Below are 14,216 nucleotides of genomic sequence, written 5' to 3' on the forward strand. Positions count from 1 at the left end.
TTATTATCTGCCCTTCAGTATTCAGTGGTCCAGAAATATACAAAGCCTCCCCCACATATATTCATATATAGATACCCATATATACACACATATACACTCACAGATACCTTCATGCATACACAATCACTTACGTATATATTCATACATATACATCTCTAGGCAGTCCATACACACACACACACACATACATTCATTTACATATATGTATGTACATAGATATATTTTTAGCCACTCCAATATATATATATATATACACATGAGAAGATAAAGCTGGTAGGGATGGGGTTGGATCAGGTAATGAAAGTCACAGCCCAACTAATTAGGGAGAGAGTTGTTTAGAGAAGATGCAGTTTGGGTTTGTGCCAGGGAGAAGCACCACTGATGCTATATTTCTGGTAAGACAGCTGCAGGAGAAATACCTAGCCAAAGCTAAACCTCTGTGGCGTTTGCTGACATGTAGAAAGCCTTTGACAGGGTCCCCCAATCCCTTATCTGGTGGTCAATGAGGAAACTAGGGATAGATGAGGAGTTGTTGAGAGCCATACAAGCCCTGTACAGGGATGCTGTCAGTAAAGTGAGGGTTAGCAACAAGCGAAGAATTCAGGATAGAAGCAAGGATTCACCAAGTCCTCAGCTCTCTCTTATTCATCATAGTCTTCTGGGCAATGACAGGCTGCACCCAGGAGCTCCTCCTATGCTGATGACCTTGTTCTAATAGCTGAGTCAATATCTGAACTAGAGAAAAAGTTTCAGATGTGAAAGCAAGGTCTTAAAATGAAAGGCCTTAGAGTCAACCTAGCAAAAACCAAAGTAAGTAGGAAGGTAGACATATCACAAATCCCTTCAGGTAGATGACCCTGCTCAATCTGTAGAAAAGGCATAGGTAGAAACTCCATAAGATGTACCGAGTGTAAGCTATGGACATATAAGAGGTGCAGCAATATCAAGGGAAGATAGTTTTTGTGTGTGGAAGATGCACAAGTGCAATAAACACTGAAGATGTACAGAAAACAAATTCTGTCACATGCCAGGATGAAAAACTAGAAGTAGTTATAGCTTCCATTACAAATCAGTGGTTGGGGTGAATGCTCTAAGAGTGTAGCGGTTAAAATAAGAATAGCCTGGCTAACAAAGGTCCTCTCACTCAGGGTGAAAGGTAGACTGAATAATGCCTGTGTTTGAACAGCCATGTGACATGGCAGTGAAACATGGCTCGTGACTGCTGAAGACATGCATAACCTTGCAAGAAAGGAAGCTAGTATGATCCGCAGGATGTGTAATGTCAGTGTGCATAGAAGAAAGAATTGTTTGGAAAATGTGTATTTAGGTGAAGTTTGTCATAGTAAATGGCATCATTTGGTGGCATTTGTGTGGCTGTTTTATTGAAAAACATCTTTTTAAAGATTTTAAAGCTGAGAGGTATGACTTTCAGATTTCATGGACATATGTTAGAACTCTGGTTTCTGTGAGTGAAATTAGCATTGTTCAATCAGGAATGCCATAACTTCTTTGCAGATATTCTCAAGACAAAACGATTTTGGCAAGTGTATTTGTCTATTTTAAAAATAACTGGGTGAACTTTTGAAAAACTTTGACTGTTACTTCTCGCATACCTGGACTGTTTGAAGGCTATATGTATTTCAGGTTTACATCAGGCATGTAAAGTGGATGTTTATGATGTGGATAGCATTAAATTGTTACATGGATGGTGAGTAACTTGTATTTGTCTAGCATTAAATCTTGGTTTTATTTTGCAGGAATATCTGCCTCGAGTATGGAAGGAGAAGATGAGGGCAGAACGATATTGGTGTCAGGAATCCCAACTGATTTCCGTTTGGAAGCCATTCAGTCTTATTTTGAGAACAAGAGTAGATCAAGTGGAGGACCTATTAAAGGAAAGCCAGAACGGATCCAAGATTCTGAGGAAGTTATTATCACTTTTGAATCGGAAAAAGGTTAGAAGAAATATTCTTTATTTCATGAAATCATTTACAGACATCATCATTGTCATCATTTAATATCTGTTGTCCATGCTTGCATAGGTTGGACAATTTGCACGTAATTACTGTGAACACATTAGATTAATATAAAGCAATGTTAAAAATCATCATCATCGTCATTTAACATTCATTTTCCATATTTGCTTGCATTGAATAGTTTGACAGGATCTGGTGAGCAGCATTGACCTCTAGGGTCAGCTTTGAGATGGTTTCTATTGCTCGGTGCCCTTCCTAATGCCAACCACTTTACAGAGTGGACTGGGGGCAATTTTCCTGCCATCATTACGAGTGAGGTTGCCAAGTAATGTCCAAGACAGGAAAAAAAAAAAGGAAAAACACTCCTTCTACTAAATGGAGTGAGGAACCGAAAGGGTTATGTAGGGGTTATGCTAGGTATTGAAAGGCTAAAGTGCGATCAAGGAGGTACAATAGAGAAACTGTAGAGCAGTGTTCTATTCCAAGTTGTCACACCATTCTGTATCCGCTCATTAAAATTCTTTAGTCATCAACAATCTGGCAGTCATGGGTAGGCTTTTATAATGAAGAGGTCTCAAAACTGAAACATGCTTGGAGTTGTCTCTCTGCTGCTAAATTCATTCCTTCACCTTAACCTGAAGGAATATCAAATGGCATATATATATATATATATTTATATATATATATATATATATATATATATATCACCTGATCACGTGACCGACCAGGCTATCAGATGCTGCTACAAATCGCTGGTTACAATGTGCTTCGCATTGTTTTAGCCTTCAAATGACGCCACCCCGCTGGCTAAGTGAGCAGGCCAATATATATAAATATATATATATATAAATATTTTTTTTTATTTATAAAAATTTAAATTTCAAGGTTATGTTCCTCTCGTCTCTTGACATGAGTCTGTCACGAAGATAATGAGTCTCTCTTTTCATTAAGGGACTAATTTTAATTGAAATTTTGCAGTGCACTTCATTAAGTGTTTTAACATATTCTGATATTCAAATATTCTACTCTTTATTTGGAAAATAGGTTTACATATTGGTCTGCTCAGGATAAAGCTTTTTATTGGCAATTGTCTTTGTGAATGACTACTGTTTCCTCTAAGTACTGTATGTGCGTATACACATAAGTGTGTATATGTTTATCTGATCACACACACACACATCCTATGATGGCCACAGTTTCTCTCTTCCAAATATCAGTCACAAGGCTCTGGTCATCTTGAGGCTGTGGTAGAAGATACTTGCTCAAGGTGCTGTTGAACTAGAGCCAGTTAATTGTACAGGGAACCTCATAATCCTCTCAGCTATCGAACAAAGGGGCCTCTAAGTGATGACTTGATCTGCTAGAAAAGGCAGTTAAATCTTCTTCATGTACCACCTAACATCATAAACAAGGAAGGACACTTGGACATGTTTATGGCCAGAAAGTGTCTGACCTGGTTCTACACCAACACAACCATGCCCTCCACTCATTAATAATGACATTATATTCTCAATTTCTTCTGCTATTTTGATTTTCAGATGCAGAAAATGTTGTCCAAAGGAAGGTCCATAATGTAAGCAAACATAAACTTCATGTGGACTGGTATAAAAATCTAGTCTGGCAAGAAGATGCAATGGTTGTGTCAAATGGCCCCAAAGACATGTCGGAAAAAATGTTAATTGATTTTTTGGAAAAGACAGGAAAATTAGATATTGTATATGTTTCCCCTGGAAGAAAAGCTGGAACTTTTCTTGTGTATTGCCAAAATGAAATTGGTAAGTTTCTTCAAGTTTAATTTGTTTTCAAAAAGATTTCTTGAATTTTGTTTTGTTAATAGGATTGGTATATCTTTTGTGTTTTAATTGTTTTAGTCTAATGACTCAGGCCATGCTGGGGCACCACCTTGAAGATCTTTTTTAGGTAAATGAATCAACCCTAGTGGTTCTTACTTTTTAAAACCTAGATACTTATTTTATCACTCCATTTTGCAGATCTGTTAAGTTACAGGAACATAAACACATTGACACCAGTCATCAAGCAGTGGCGGGTAACAAATAGACACAAAGACACACACACACACACATACTGGGCTTCTTTCAGTTTCCATCTACCAAATTCACTCACAATGCCTTGGTTGAACTGAGGCTACAGTAGAAGATTCTCACCCAAGGTGCCACGCAGTGGGACTGAACCCAGAACCATGTGGTTGGGAAGCAAACTTCTTAGCACACAGCCCTGTCTGCACCTATTTATATCTTTTATTTCTTCCCAGATTTTTGCCTTTTGGTTTCTCACATTTATCAGGAAAGGAAGAAATTTGTCAGGAATGATGGTTATCAGGCAGGAAATCAGAAATATTAGAGATGATGTTTTATCAGTGAAACTGATTCCAGTATTTGACCGTTCCTTCAGTTTCTAAACATTGGAAAGAGGGAAAGTAAATGGAATATTTTACCATCTTTGTTTGATTGATAGAGGGAACTTGTTACAAATGTAATTTCTATCTAAAACGAAATGGAAAGAAAACTGAGTCTTTACCTTGTAAATGCATATTGCAGAATAATAAAACAAATATATAGTTTAATTACAAAACAAAATATATTTTGTAAGTCTTGGGAGGGTCATTGTGCCAATGATAAACACATGCACAGGTCTGCCTGTCTTTTACTTTTGATTATAGTTTCAATATAAAACGAATATGTTGAGTAATGATACTCTCATAATATTGAACACATCAAACTAAAATTTTCAAATCAATAAAATTCTTCAAAGGACTTTCCACACAGGATTATATATTCGGTTGATGTGATTTTTTCTTTTGTCTGTTGTTTCACCTCTCCATTTTATTTACCTTTTCTCATTACAGACTCTGAAACATTTCTTCTTTCTTCTAGCACTTTCATCTTTATAATTCAGAGCATTCCTTAACTCTTTAGCATTCAGATTAATCTGTCAAGCTTTCTGCTTATTTATTCACATCATTTCGTATTAATCATGCATTATCTCATAGCTTTGGAATGTTGACGAGGTAATTGTTAATTTTTAGAATGATATTGTATGGTTGGTGTAAGAGGCCAGATATCATCATCATCATCATTGTTTAAAGTCCGCTTTCCATGCTGGTATGGGTTGGACGATTTTGACTGAAGGCTGGCAAACCAGATGGCTGCACCAGGCTCCAATCTTGATCTGGCAGAGTTTCTACAGCTGGATGCCCTTCCTAATGCCAGCCACTCCGATAGTGTAGTGGGTGCTTTTATGTGCCACCGGCACAGGTGCCAGTTAGGCAGTACTGGCAACCTCGCACAAATTTTTTATACATGCCACTGGCACAGGTGCCAGTAAGGTGACATTGGTAATGATCACGCTCGAATGGTGCCCTTTTACGTGCCACTGGCACAGAAGCCAGTTGTCTGCTCTGGCAACGATCATGCTCGGATGGTGCTCTTGGCACCCTATTAGCATGGGCGCAAGTGCCAGTAAGGTGATGCTGGTAATGATCTGGTAACGATCACATTCGAATTGGTGCCTTTTATGTGCCACTGGCACGGATGCCGGTTAGCCGCTCTGTCAACGATCACACTCGTATGGTGCTCTTTGCACCCCGCTAGTAGATATGGCCTGTTTAAATGTTCAGGGGTTAAACATTCTGCATTCTCATTTCTTTGCATTTCTTAACATCTTCTGGAGTCTTTATATTCTTCATCCTTACCCTGACTCATCTCAATTCTCTGCACACCTTCTTTCTACCTGTGTTTCTATGCTGCTGTGTGTGCATGTGTGTGTTGTCCATTGCCTTACACCCTGTTGATGCTGTTAAAGTATTGTTTTGAACTGATGAATAGGGAGATGAGGCAAGGATTGCAGAGGACCGGTGTTCAAAGGAGAAAGAATCTGGTATAATTGAGGGGATGGAGTTGGATACAAGAAGGGTGACATAAGACGGAACAATGAGTGGATCAAAGAGCCTGAATGGCAATGGTATAAAATCAACCAGAGAGACGAAACAGGGACCCTCATAGCAGTGATAGAAAAGACAGTAGAATAGATCCTGGAGTTTATTTAGAGAGACAGGAGTTTAGTTACTTTATTTGCCATTTGCTTTCAAAGCTCCCTTTGCTAGTTTTGGCTTGTTGATGATGATGATGATGATGATGACGATGGTGGTGGTGGTGGTGGTGATGGTGATGATGATGATGATGGTGGCGATGATGATGACGATGACGATGATGATGATGATGACGATGATGATGATCATCATCATCATGATGGTGATGATGATGATATTGTTAAAATAGACATTTTGTTGTGATGATGTAGAAGAATGACAAACAGATAAACCATCAAAATTTGTTGTTGTTTTTTTAAATGGCTCAGTGAAGAAGAAGAGAGGGCAACTGGTCGATATATTGTGAGGTAAAAGGGTCAACAGCCTTGACCTTTTGAAGGTCAAACTCCTTCATTGATGAGATTGATCTGGTTGTATTAGTCAATGGTCTGCAGGAAAAAGAGGCAAGTTTTGGAGAATTGTCAATCATTGATGTTTGGATACAGTGGTCATTAGAAAGAGGGGTCAGTATGGGGTGGTGGTGGTGAGGAGATACATTGTAAGGTTTATGAGAAGAGAGGAGACAGCTGTGTTTGTGTTGAGTATACCTGGTGCTAATATAAGTCATTAAGAACTATAGTGATTGTTGTTGTGACGATGGGATGAGAGGGGAGAACATCTACAAATGAACCATTGCATCATGAAGTTGTCTTCTACATGGTGATGGAATCTTCTCTTTAGTTTACAAGAAGATATTCCATGGTAGAGAATGAGAGCAGCAAGTATATTTAACACACTGCTTCTTGCTTTTATAACTTTCAATAAATATCGAAATCGAAGAAGGTGGCCAGCTGGTCGAAATGTTAGCATGCTGGACAAAATGCTTAACTGCATTTCATCTGTCTTCATGCTTTGTGTGCAAATTCTGCTGAGAATAACTTTGCCTTTCGTCCTTTCAGGGTTCAAAAAAATAAATACCAGCTGATACTGGGGTCGATGCAATCAACTAACCCTTCCCTCCAAATTGCTGGCCTTGTGTCACAATTTGAAATCAAGAGACATTTGGGGATGTGCTGTGCTTGAGAGGATCCGTCAAGCCAAGTGCACCTGAACTGGTGACACATAAAGAGCATCCTTTGAATGTTGGGCCTCACGGAGGCAAAGTGGCTGAATTCTTTTCGAGTGTTGGGCCTCACAGAGGTAATGACCAAGATTTTTGGTATTATGTCATGTTTTGGAAGATCCATCAAGGCATGTAAAGGGACCCATTACATTCTCGGAGTGGTTGGCGTTAGGAAGGGCATTCAGCCAAAGAAAATCATGCCAAATCAGACTGGAGTCTGATGCAGCCTTCCAGCATGTCAGCCCAGTCAAACCGTCCAACCCATGCCAGCATGGACAACAGAACTTAAATGATGATATATCTTTAGAAATGGTTGGGTAGTTATATGTATTTTTAGTGAAATAGTTTGTTTTTGTTTTGTTTTCTTTTTGTCTAAATAACTTCATCTCTAACTTGTCTCTGATATTGTCATGTCTTTAACCAAAGTACAATATTCTAGAATACAAGAATGAGCCCAGACGAGAAATGTTGAAATTCCCATCTCTACCTTAAAACACACACTTTTAATGATCTGAAGACCTTTACACAGTTGCTCAGGCTGATAGAAATAGCAGGAAAGTATCCCTCCCATTACACCCTGCCTTCTTCAAAACAGAAGCTACCATTCTAGATATTGGAATGGTCATGGCTGGATTGTCTTTCATCATAAATCTGCTCAGTCAAATTTTGTTTATGTTTTACACTTTACTTATCCCTAAATAGAAATACCTTTTACATTTAAGGATGAGAAAATATTTACTAAAGGACACATCATCACCATGATCATGATCATCATCACTGTTTTAACGTCCACTTTTCCATGCTTGCATGGGTTGGACAAAATTTGATGATGAGTTGGATTTCTGCAGCTGGATGCCCTTCATGTTGCCAACCCTCACCTATTTCCAAGTAAGGTAATGTTTCCCAGTGACCAGACATGTTTTAAGGAAGATTGGAAATGAAGGACACTGCTTGTATAACAGGGACACTCGTTTGCAACAGGCAAGGAAACAGTAACATACAGACGGACAGACAGACAGATGGCTTCTTTCAGTCTTCGTCCACCAAATCCACTCATAAGGCTTTGGTGAGCCCAAGGCTATAGTAGAATACATTTTATCCAAGTGCTACACAGTGGGACTGAACCCCAAACCATATGGCTGGGAAGCAACCATCTTACCACACAGCCACACCTGTGCCTATATGGAGTTGTTAAATAATTGGAACTGCATTTTAATGCTAAAATCTCCAAATTTGAAGAATTCTCAAAATCATTTCAATCTAAAATGTGTTAAAACATCAGTAAATTGACTTCAATTTGATTCTTTTACCAAAATGTATTTCCATTCATTGTATTTATTGCAGATTTTGAGTATGTTCAGAGGATGTGCCAAAACAACCCCTTAAAAGGAAATCAACTGAAAGTGGATAGAATTAAGGAAATAAACAGTGTTCAAGTGAAAAACGTTTCTTCAAATGTCAGCTCTGAGAGTCTTCAAAGATATTTTGGAAACAGTAAAAGAAGTTCTGGTGGAGATATTTCTTCAGTTCAACAACAAACCTCTGATACTTACATTATAAGTTTTAAAGAGGCATATGGTAAGTAATTTTTTTCTGCTCTCTTTGTCTAGTCTACCTATCAGAGTCAGTTATTAGCATTGTTTTAATTCAGGTTTTGTTGGAACTCCTGGAGGCTTGCTATCCACAGCCTACGGTACCATGCTATCTCTTCTGTTCAGCCATGTAATATTTTCTTGATGATAATGGCTGTGACAAGGAGGCAGACTTTTGGTAACAGCTCTACTCGGCGCTCTGTCCTCATTTCCTCTTAATATCTTCTGATACTGTCCCCAGGGCCCCAATAATAATTAGAATTATCTCCATCTTTCACAGTCAAGCACATTTAACCCTTTCGTTACCAAACCGCCCAAAGCCGCCCGAAAAAAATTTTGGTTTATGAGACCAAACCGCCCAAAGCCGCCCGAATTTATCTATTCATATTTAAATGAGAATATCAGAGCAAATCTCTTCAGTACATTCGTGAAAACAGGTATTATATTTTGTAAACAGTTCAACTACAGTTTTGTACAATAATCGAAGTGTAATTTTAATTCCGTGAATTTTGGGAGATTTTTTTCCGAAATTTGTTCCTATTGTGTTTTCAAAATTTGTAATTCTGACAAAAAATGGATACGAATTTCATTATATCAAGCAGCGAGTCAGAATTCGAAGGATTTTCTACTGAAGACCTTCATAAATCTAACTCTATGACTGAAAAAAAAAAAGCATGTGGTATTTGATAATGAATCTGATGTTTCATTTTCCGAAAGTGAAAACAGTGAATCTGAGATATCCGATAGCGATAAAGAAAACGAATTGGCACCTGAATGGAGTGAAAATTTAAAAACTGTTTCTTTCGGTGATTTTTCTGAAGAAACTGGACCAAGCCACAGATTTTCCCAGGAGAGTAAAGCTTTAGACTATTTCTTTTTACTTTTCCAATGAGCCTATTTGAAATCATTACGGCGGAAACGAACCGTTACGCTAAATATAAACAAAGCGAAAGAAAGGATAGTTTGTGGTTTCCCACAACCTTAAATGAAATTAAGACTATTTTGCCATAAATATTATTATGGGTATCAGAAAGTTACCCAGAATAACAAATTCTATCGTAAAATTTTGTTGTATACCCAATTGAATATTAGCTAATAACCCATTTTCTATAGCGATGTTTGAACAAAATTTTAATAATTTTATATTTTGTGGAATTTACCTGTATCTACCTGCAATTAGAGTCACTTTGTGACAAAAATTATATTATAGAATTGGTTGAGAATATTTCATTAAATTATCTTCCAAAAATCAGATTAATATATCGATAAATAAAAAAGTTATAGTTGTTTAATGAAACCAGACTAAATTTATGATTACGTTAGAAATTAATTGAAACACATAAGGGGTGTAATTTGGTCAGAAATATAGTAACGAAAGGGTTAAGAGGATTGTCTACTTGTTCACCTAACTAATTGTGGGTCAAATGCGTATGCAACATCAGTTATAGAGCACATGTGGTTCACCTTGTCCACAACGACCAGGCCTGGCTTGTTGTACTAAAGCACTTGGCCCTTTCTGCATTGAAAAATCCCACAAGATTTTACAGGTCTCTGACTCTGTGATACTCTGTGGTTTCTGTTTGTAGCATGTTTTGCTTCTCTCTAACCCCAACTTTCCTCATACTTTCCAATGCAGCACTTTTGTAACCTCATCATGTCACCACAACTCATATTGGTTTGGGGCAAGTTGAGAGCATTCATTCACAGTAAGGGCAATGGCTTCATCAAATTATTATTATTTTTATTGAGTGAGAGAGTAGTGCATGCCATCAAAGTGATACTGGGGTAAAATATATGAAGCCCAGAATACCCATCATGACTACCCATCTGATAAGGGTACACCAGGCTCATGCATCACAACCATATGTGCGCGACATGGTGATCTCATATCAAGATAAACAGCGCATAACCTTGCATGTGGAGCCCAGTTAGAATTTTCTTCTGGTCGAGTAAGCCATCCTGCTCAAAAGGTCCCCAAATAAGGGTTAAGGATGTTGAACGAAACACCTATGTTTCCAGAGGTGAATTATTCAAACCCCAAAGAATCCCTCTCAACACATGGTTATGATGCTCCCCTACTACTTCTTCTTATGATTAGAGATGCACATATCGTCAGCCACTAAGAGACATGCTCAACTGGTTAAGGTCAAACAACTGACAAGCAAATCCGTGGTATTGAGCAGAATATTTGCTGTAACCCATCTTTTATAGCAAGACAAAATAAGGTACATGATATCACTTCCAATCAGTTAAGATCAGAAGCCACAAGAGCCACTGCCTGGTACTGCATCAGGGCATATTATTATTGTTGTTGTTGTTATTGAAAGAACAGTGCATGCCGTCAAAGTGACACTGATGTAAAATATACAAAGGTACACCAGGCACATGCATCACAACTATATGTGCACAACATGGTGATCTCATATCAAGATAAACAGGGCATGATCTTGCAGGTGAGGCCTAGTTAGAATTTTCTTCAGGTCGAGTAGCTCATCCCACTCAAAAGGTCACTGAACAAGGTTTTTATAAGGATGATGAATAAAACACCCATGTTTCCATGTTTCAGAGGTGAATTATCCAAACCCCAAAGAATTTTTCTCAACACATGGTTATAATGCTCCTCCACTACTTCTGTTCATGAGAGATGCACATATTGTCAGCCATCAAGGGACATGCTCAACTGGTTAAGGACAAGCAAATCTGTGGTATTGAGCAGAATATTTGCTGTAGCCCATCTTTTCATACCAAGACAAAACAATGTGGATGATAACACTTCCCAATCATTAAGGATCAGATGCCAAGAGAGCAACTTCCTGGTACGGCATCACATTATTATCAGTATCAATAACATTGATACGCTTAGTTTTGTTGGTTTTTGTACGTATGTACGCGTGGCGTGTGTCACACTTACTGCAAAGAAGTGAGTGGTAAAGAGAGAGAGAGAATAAGAGAAAGAGAGAGAGAGAGAGAGAGAGAGAGAGAGAGAGAGTGAGAGGCAGTGATTGGTGTTTGTATTGTGTTTTTAATGTTGATACATACATACACACATTGTTAAATCAAAAGCAGGAGAGAGGAGGGACACAGAGGAAGTGAGAGAGAAAGAGAGAAAGTGATAGAAACAGTAGATACATAGATCCAAAGAAAAGTTGATACATAGACACGTAGTTAAATCAAAGCAAATAACTGCAGCAAATATTGGATGTCACTTTCGCTATTCATTACCACACGAGGATAAAATTAACTCGCAAGTGGCTGAGTACTCCACAGTCATGCATATTATTAACGTAGTTCTGGGGGCAATTCAGCCTCACACAGCTAGAACTCATTTTGGCCAGCGTGGTCTAGTGGTTAGGATTCCTGGCTTTCACCCAGGCGGCCCGGGTTCGATTCCCGGCATGGGAACGCATGTTTCATCTGGTGGTCAATGAGGAAACTAGGGATAGATGAATGGCTGGTGAGGGCTGTGCAAGCCATGTACAGAGATGCCGTAAGTAAGGTTAGAGTTGGCAGCATGTACACAGAAGAATTCAAGGTAGAGGTTGGGGTCCACCAGGGTTCAGTACTCAGCCCCCTCCTATTTATCATAGTCCTCCAGGCAATTGTGGAGGAATTCAAGACAGGTTGCCCCTGGGAGCTCCTCTATGCTGACGACCTCGCTCTAATCGCTGAGTCACTATCAGAACTGGAGGAGAAGTTCCAGGTGTGGAAGGAGGGTTTAGAATCGAGGGGCCTTAGAGTCAACCTAGCTAAAACCAAAGTACTAATAAGTAGAAAGTTAGAAAATCCACAAATATCCTCAGGAAGATGGCCCTGCTCGATCTGTGGAAAAGGTGTAGGTAGAAACTCTATAAGATGTACCCAGTGTAAGCTATGGACACATAAGAGGTGCAGCAATGTCAAAGGTAGGCTAACTGGGAAGATAGTTTTTGTATGTGGCAGATGCTCTGGAGCATTGACCTCCGAAAATCTGCAGAAAACAACTTCCGTCACTTTCCGGGGGGAAAAACTAGAAGTAGTTGATAGCTTCCGCTATCTAGGTGACCAAGTCAGTAGTGGGGGTGGGTGCGCTGAAAGTGTAACTGCTAGAATAAGAATAGCCTGGGCAAAGTTTAGGGAGCTCTTACCTCTGCTGGTGACTAAAGGCCTCTCGCTCAGAGTAAAAGGCAGACTGTATGATGCATGTGTACGAACAGCTATGCTACATGGCAGTGAAACATGGGCCGTGACTGCTGAGGACATGCGTAAGCTTGTGAGGAACGAAGCCAGTATGCTCCGATGGATGTGTAATGTCAGTGTACTTACTCGACAGAGCGTTAGTACCTTGAGAGAAATGTTGTACCTAAGAAGCATCAGTTGTTGTGTGCAAGAGAGACGATTGCGCTGGTATGGTCATGTGGCGAGAATGGATGAAGATAGGTGTGTGAGAAAGTGCCAATCCCTAGCAGTTGAGGGAACCCGTGGAAGAGGTAGACCCAGGAAAACCTGGGACGAGGTGGTGAAGCACGACCTTCGGACGTTAGGTCTCACCATGGAAATGACTAGAGACCGAGACCTATGGAAGTATGCTGTGCAAGACCCGGCAAGACTAGTGAAGCCATAACCCGTGGCCCCTACCTGGGACATAGTCAGTCCACCTGTGCATACCTTCCTTCTTGTGACACTTGTGAAGACCTGTTGAGGCAAGTGAGAATCGAATCGAATCAAATCAAATCAAATCGAACCAAATCAAAATAGATGAACATCAATGGAATTTGTATCCTTGTGGTACCAGTGCCGGTGGCACATAAGAAAACCATCCGAACGTGATCGTAGCCAGTACCGCAACGACTGGCCTCCGTGCTGAGGGCACATAACAAACACCATCCGAGCGTGGCCGTCCGCCAGCCCCGTCTGGCACCTGTGTCGGTGACACATAAGAAAACACCATCCGAGCGTGGCCGTCAGCCAGCCTCGTCTGGCACCTGTGCCGGTGGCACATAAAAAACACCATCCGAGCGTGGCCGTCTGCCAGCCTCGTCTGGCACCTGTGTCGGTGGCACATAAAATCACCCACTACACTCTCGGAGTGGTTGGCGTTAGGAAGGGCATCCAGCTGTAGAAACACTGCCAGATCTGACTGGCCTGGTGCAGCCTTCGGGCTTGCCAGACCCCAGTTGAACCGTCCAACCCATGCTAGCATGGAAAGCGGACGTTAAACGATGATGATGATGATGATGATATAATATGTAAAAAGCACCCACTACACTCTCGGAGTGGTTGGCGTTAGGAAGGGCATCCAGCCGTAGAAACACTGCCAGATTTGACTGGGCCTGATGAAGCCTTCTGGCTTCACAGACCCCAGTAGAACTGTCCAACCCATGCAAGCATGGAAAACGGATGCTAAACGATGATGATGATGATGATGATGAGTAAACTGGAGGAAGACAGACCTTCAAGTGATTGGAAGAAAACAAATAAAGATCTTATATAGGGGCAGG

At 39.9% G+C, this 14,216-nt stretch overlaps 1 protein-coding gene across 1 annotated transcript in view; it reads left to right on the plus strand.

Moving 5' to 3' along the window:
• The first annotated feature begins 1,346 nt into the window (after nucleotides 1–1,346).
• LOC115229287 overlaps nucleotides 1,347–14,216 on the plus strand; it is a 32,102-nt gene continuing 19,232 nt past the window's right edge. The window contains exons 1-4 of the mRNA XM_029799668.2: nucleotides 1,347–1,419; nucleotides 1,758–1,955; nucleotides 3,515–3,751; nucleotides 8,492–8,725. Coding sequence (XP_029655528.2) covers nucleotides 1,347–1,419; nucleotides 1,758–1,955; nucleotides 3,515–3,751; nucleotides 8,492–8,725 — 742 coding nt within the window. The remainder of the gene's footprint in view (nucleotides 1,420–1,757; nucleotides 1,956–3,514; nucleotides 3,752–8,491; nucleotides 8,726–14,216) is intronic.

Source organism: Octopus sinensis, unplaced genomic scaffold (assembly GCF_006345805.1).
Source record: "Octopus sinensis unplaced genomic scaffold, ASM634580v1 Contig12351, whole genome shotgun sequence".
Lineage (NCBI taxonomy): Eukaryota > Metazoa > Mollusca > Cephalopoda > Octopoda > Octopodidae > Octopus > Octopus sinensis.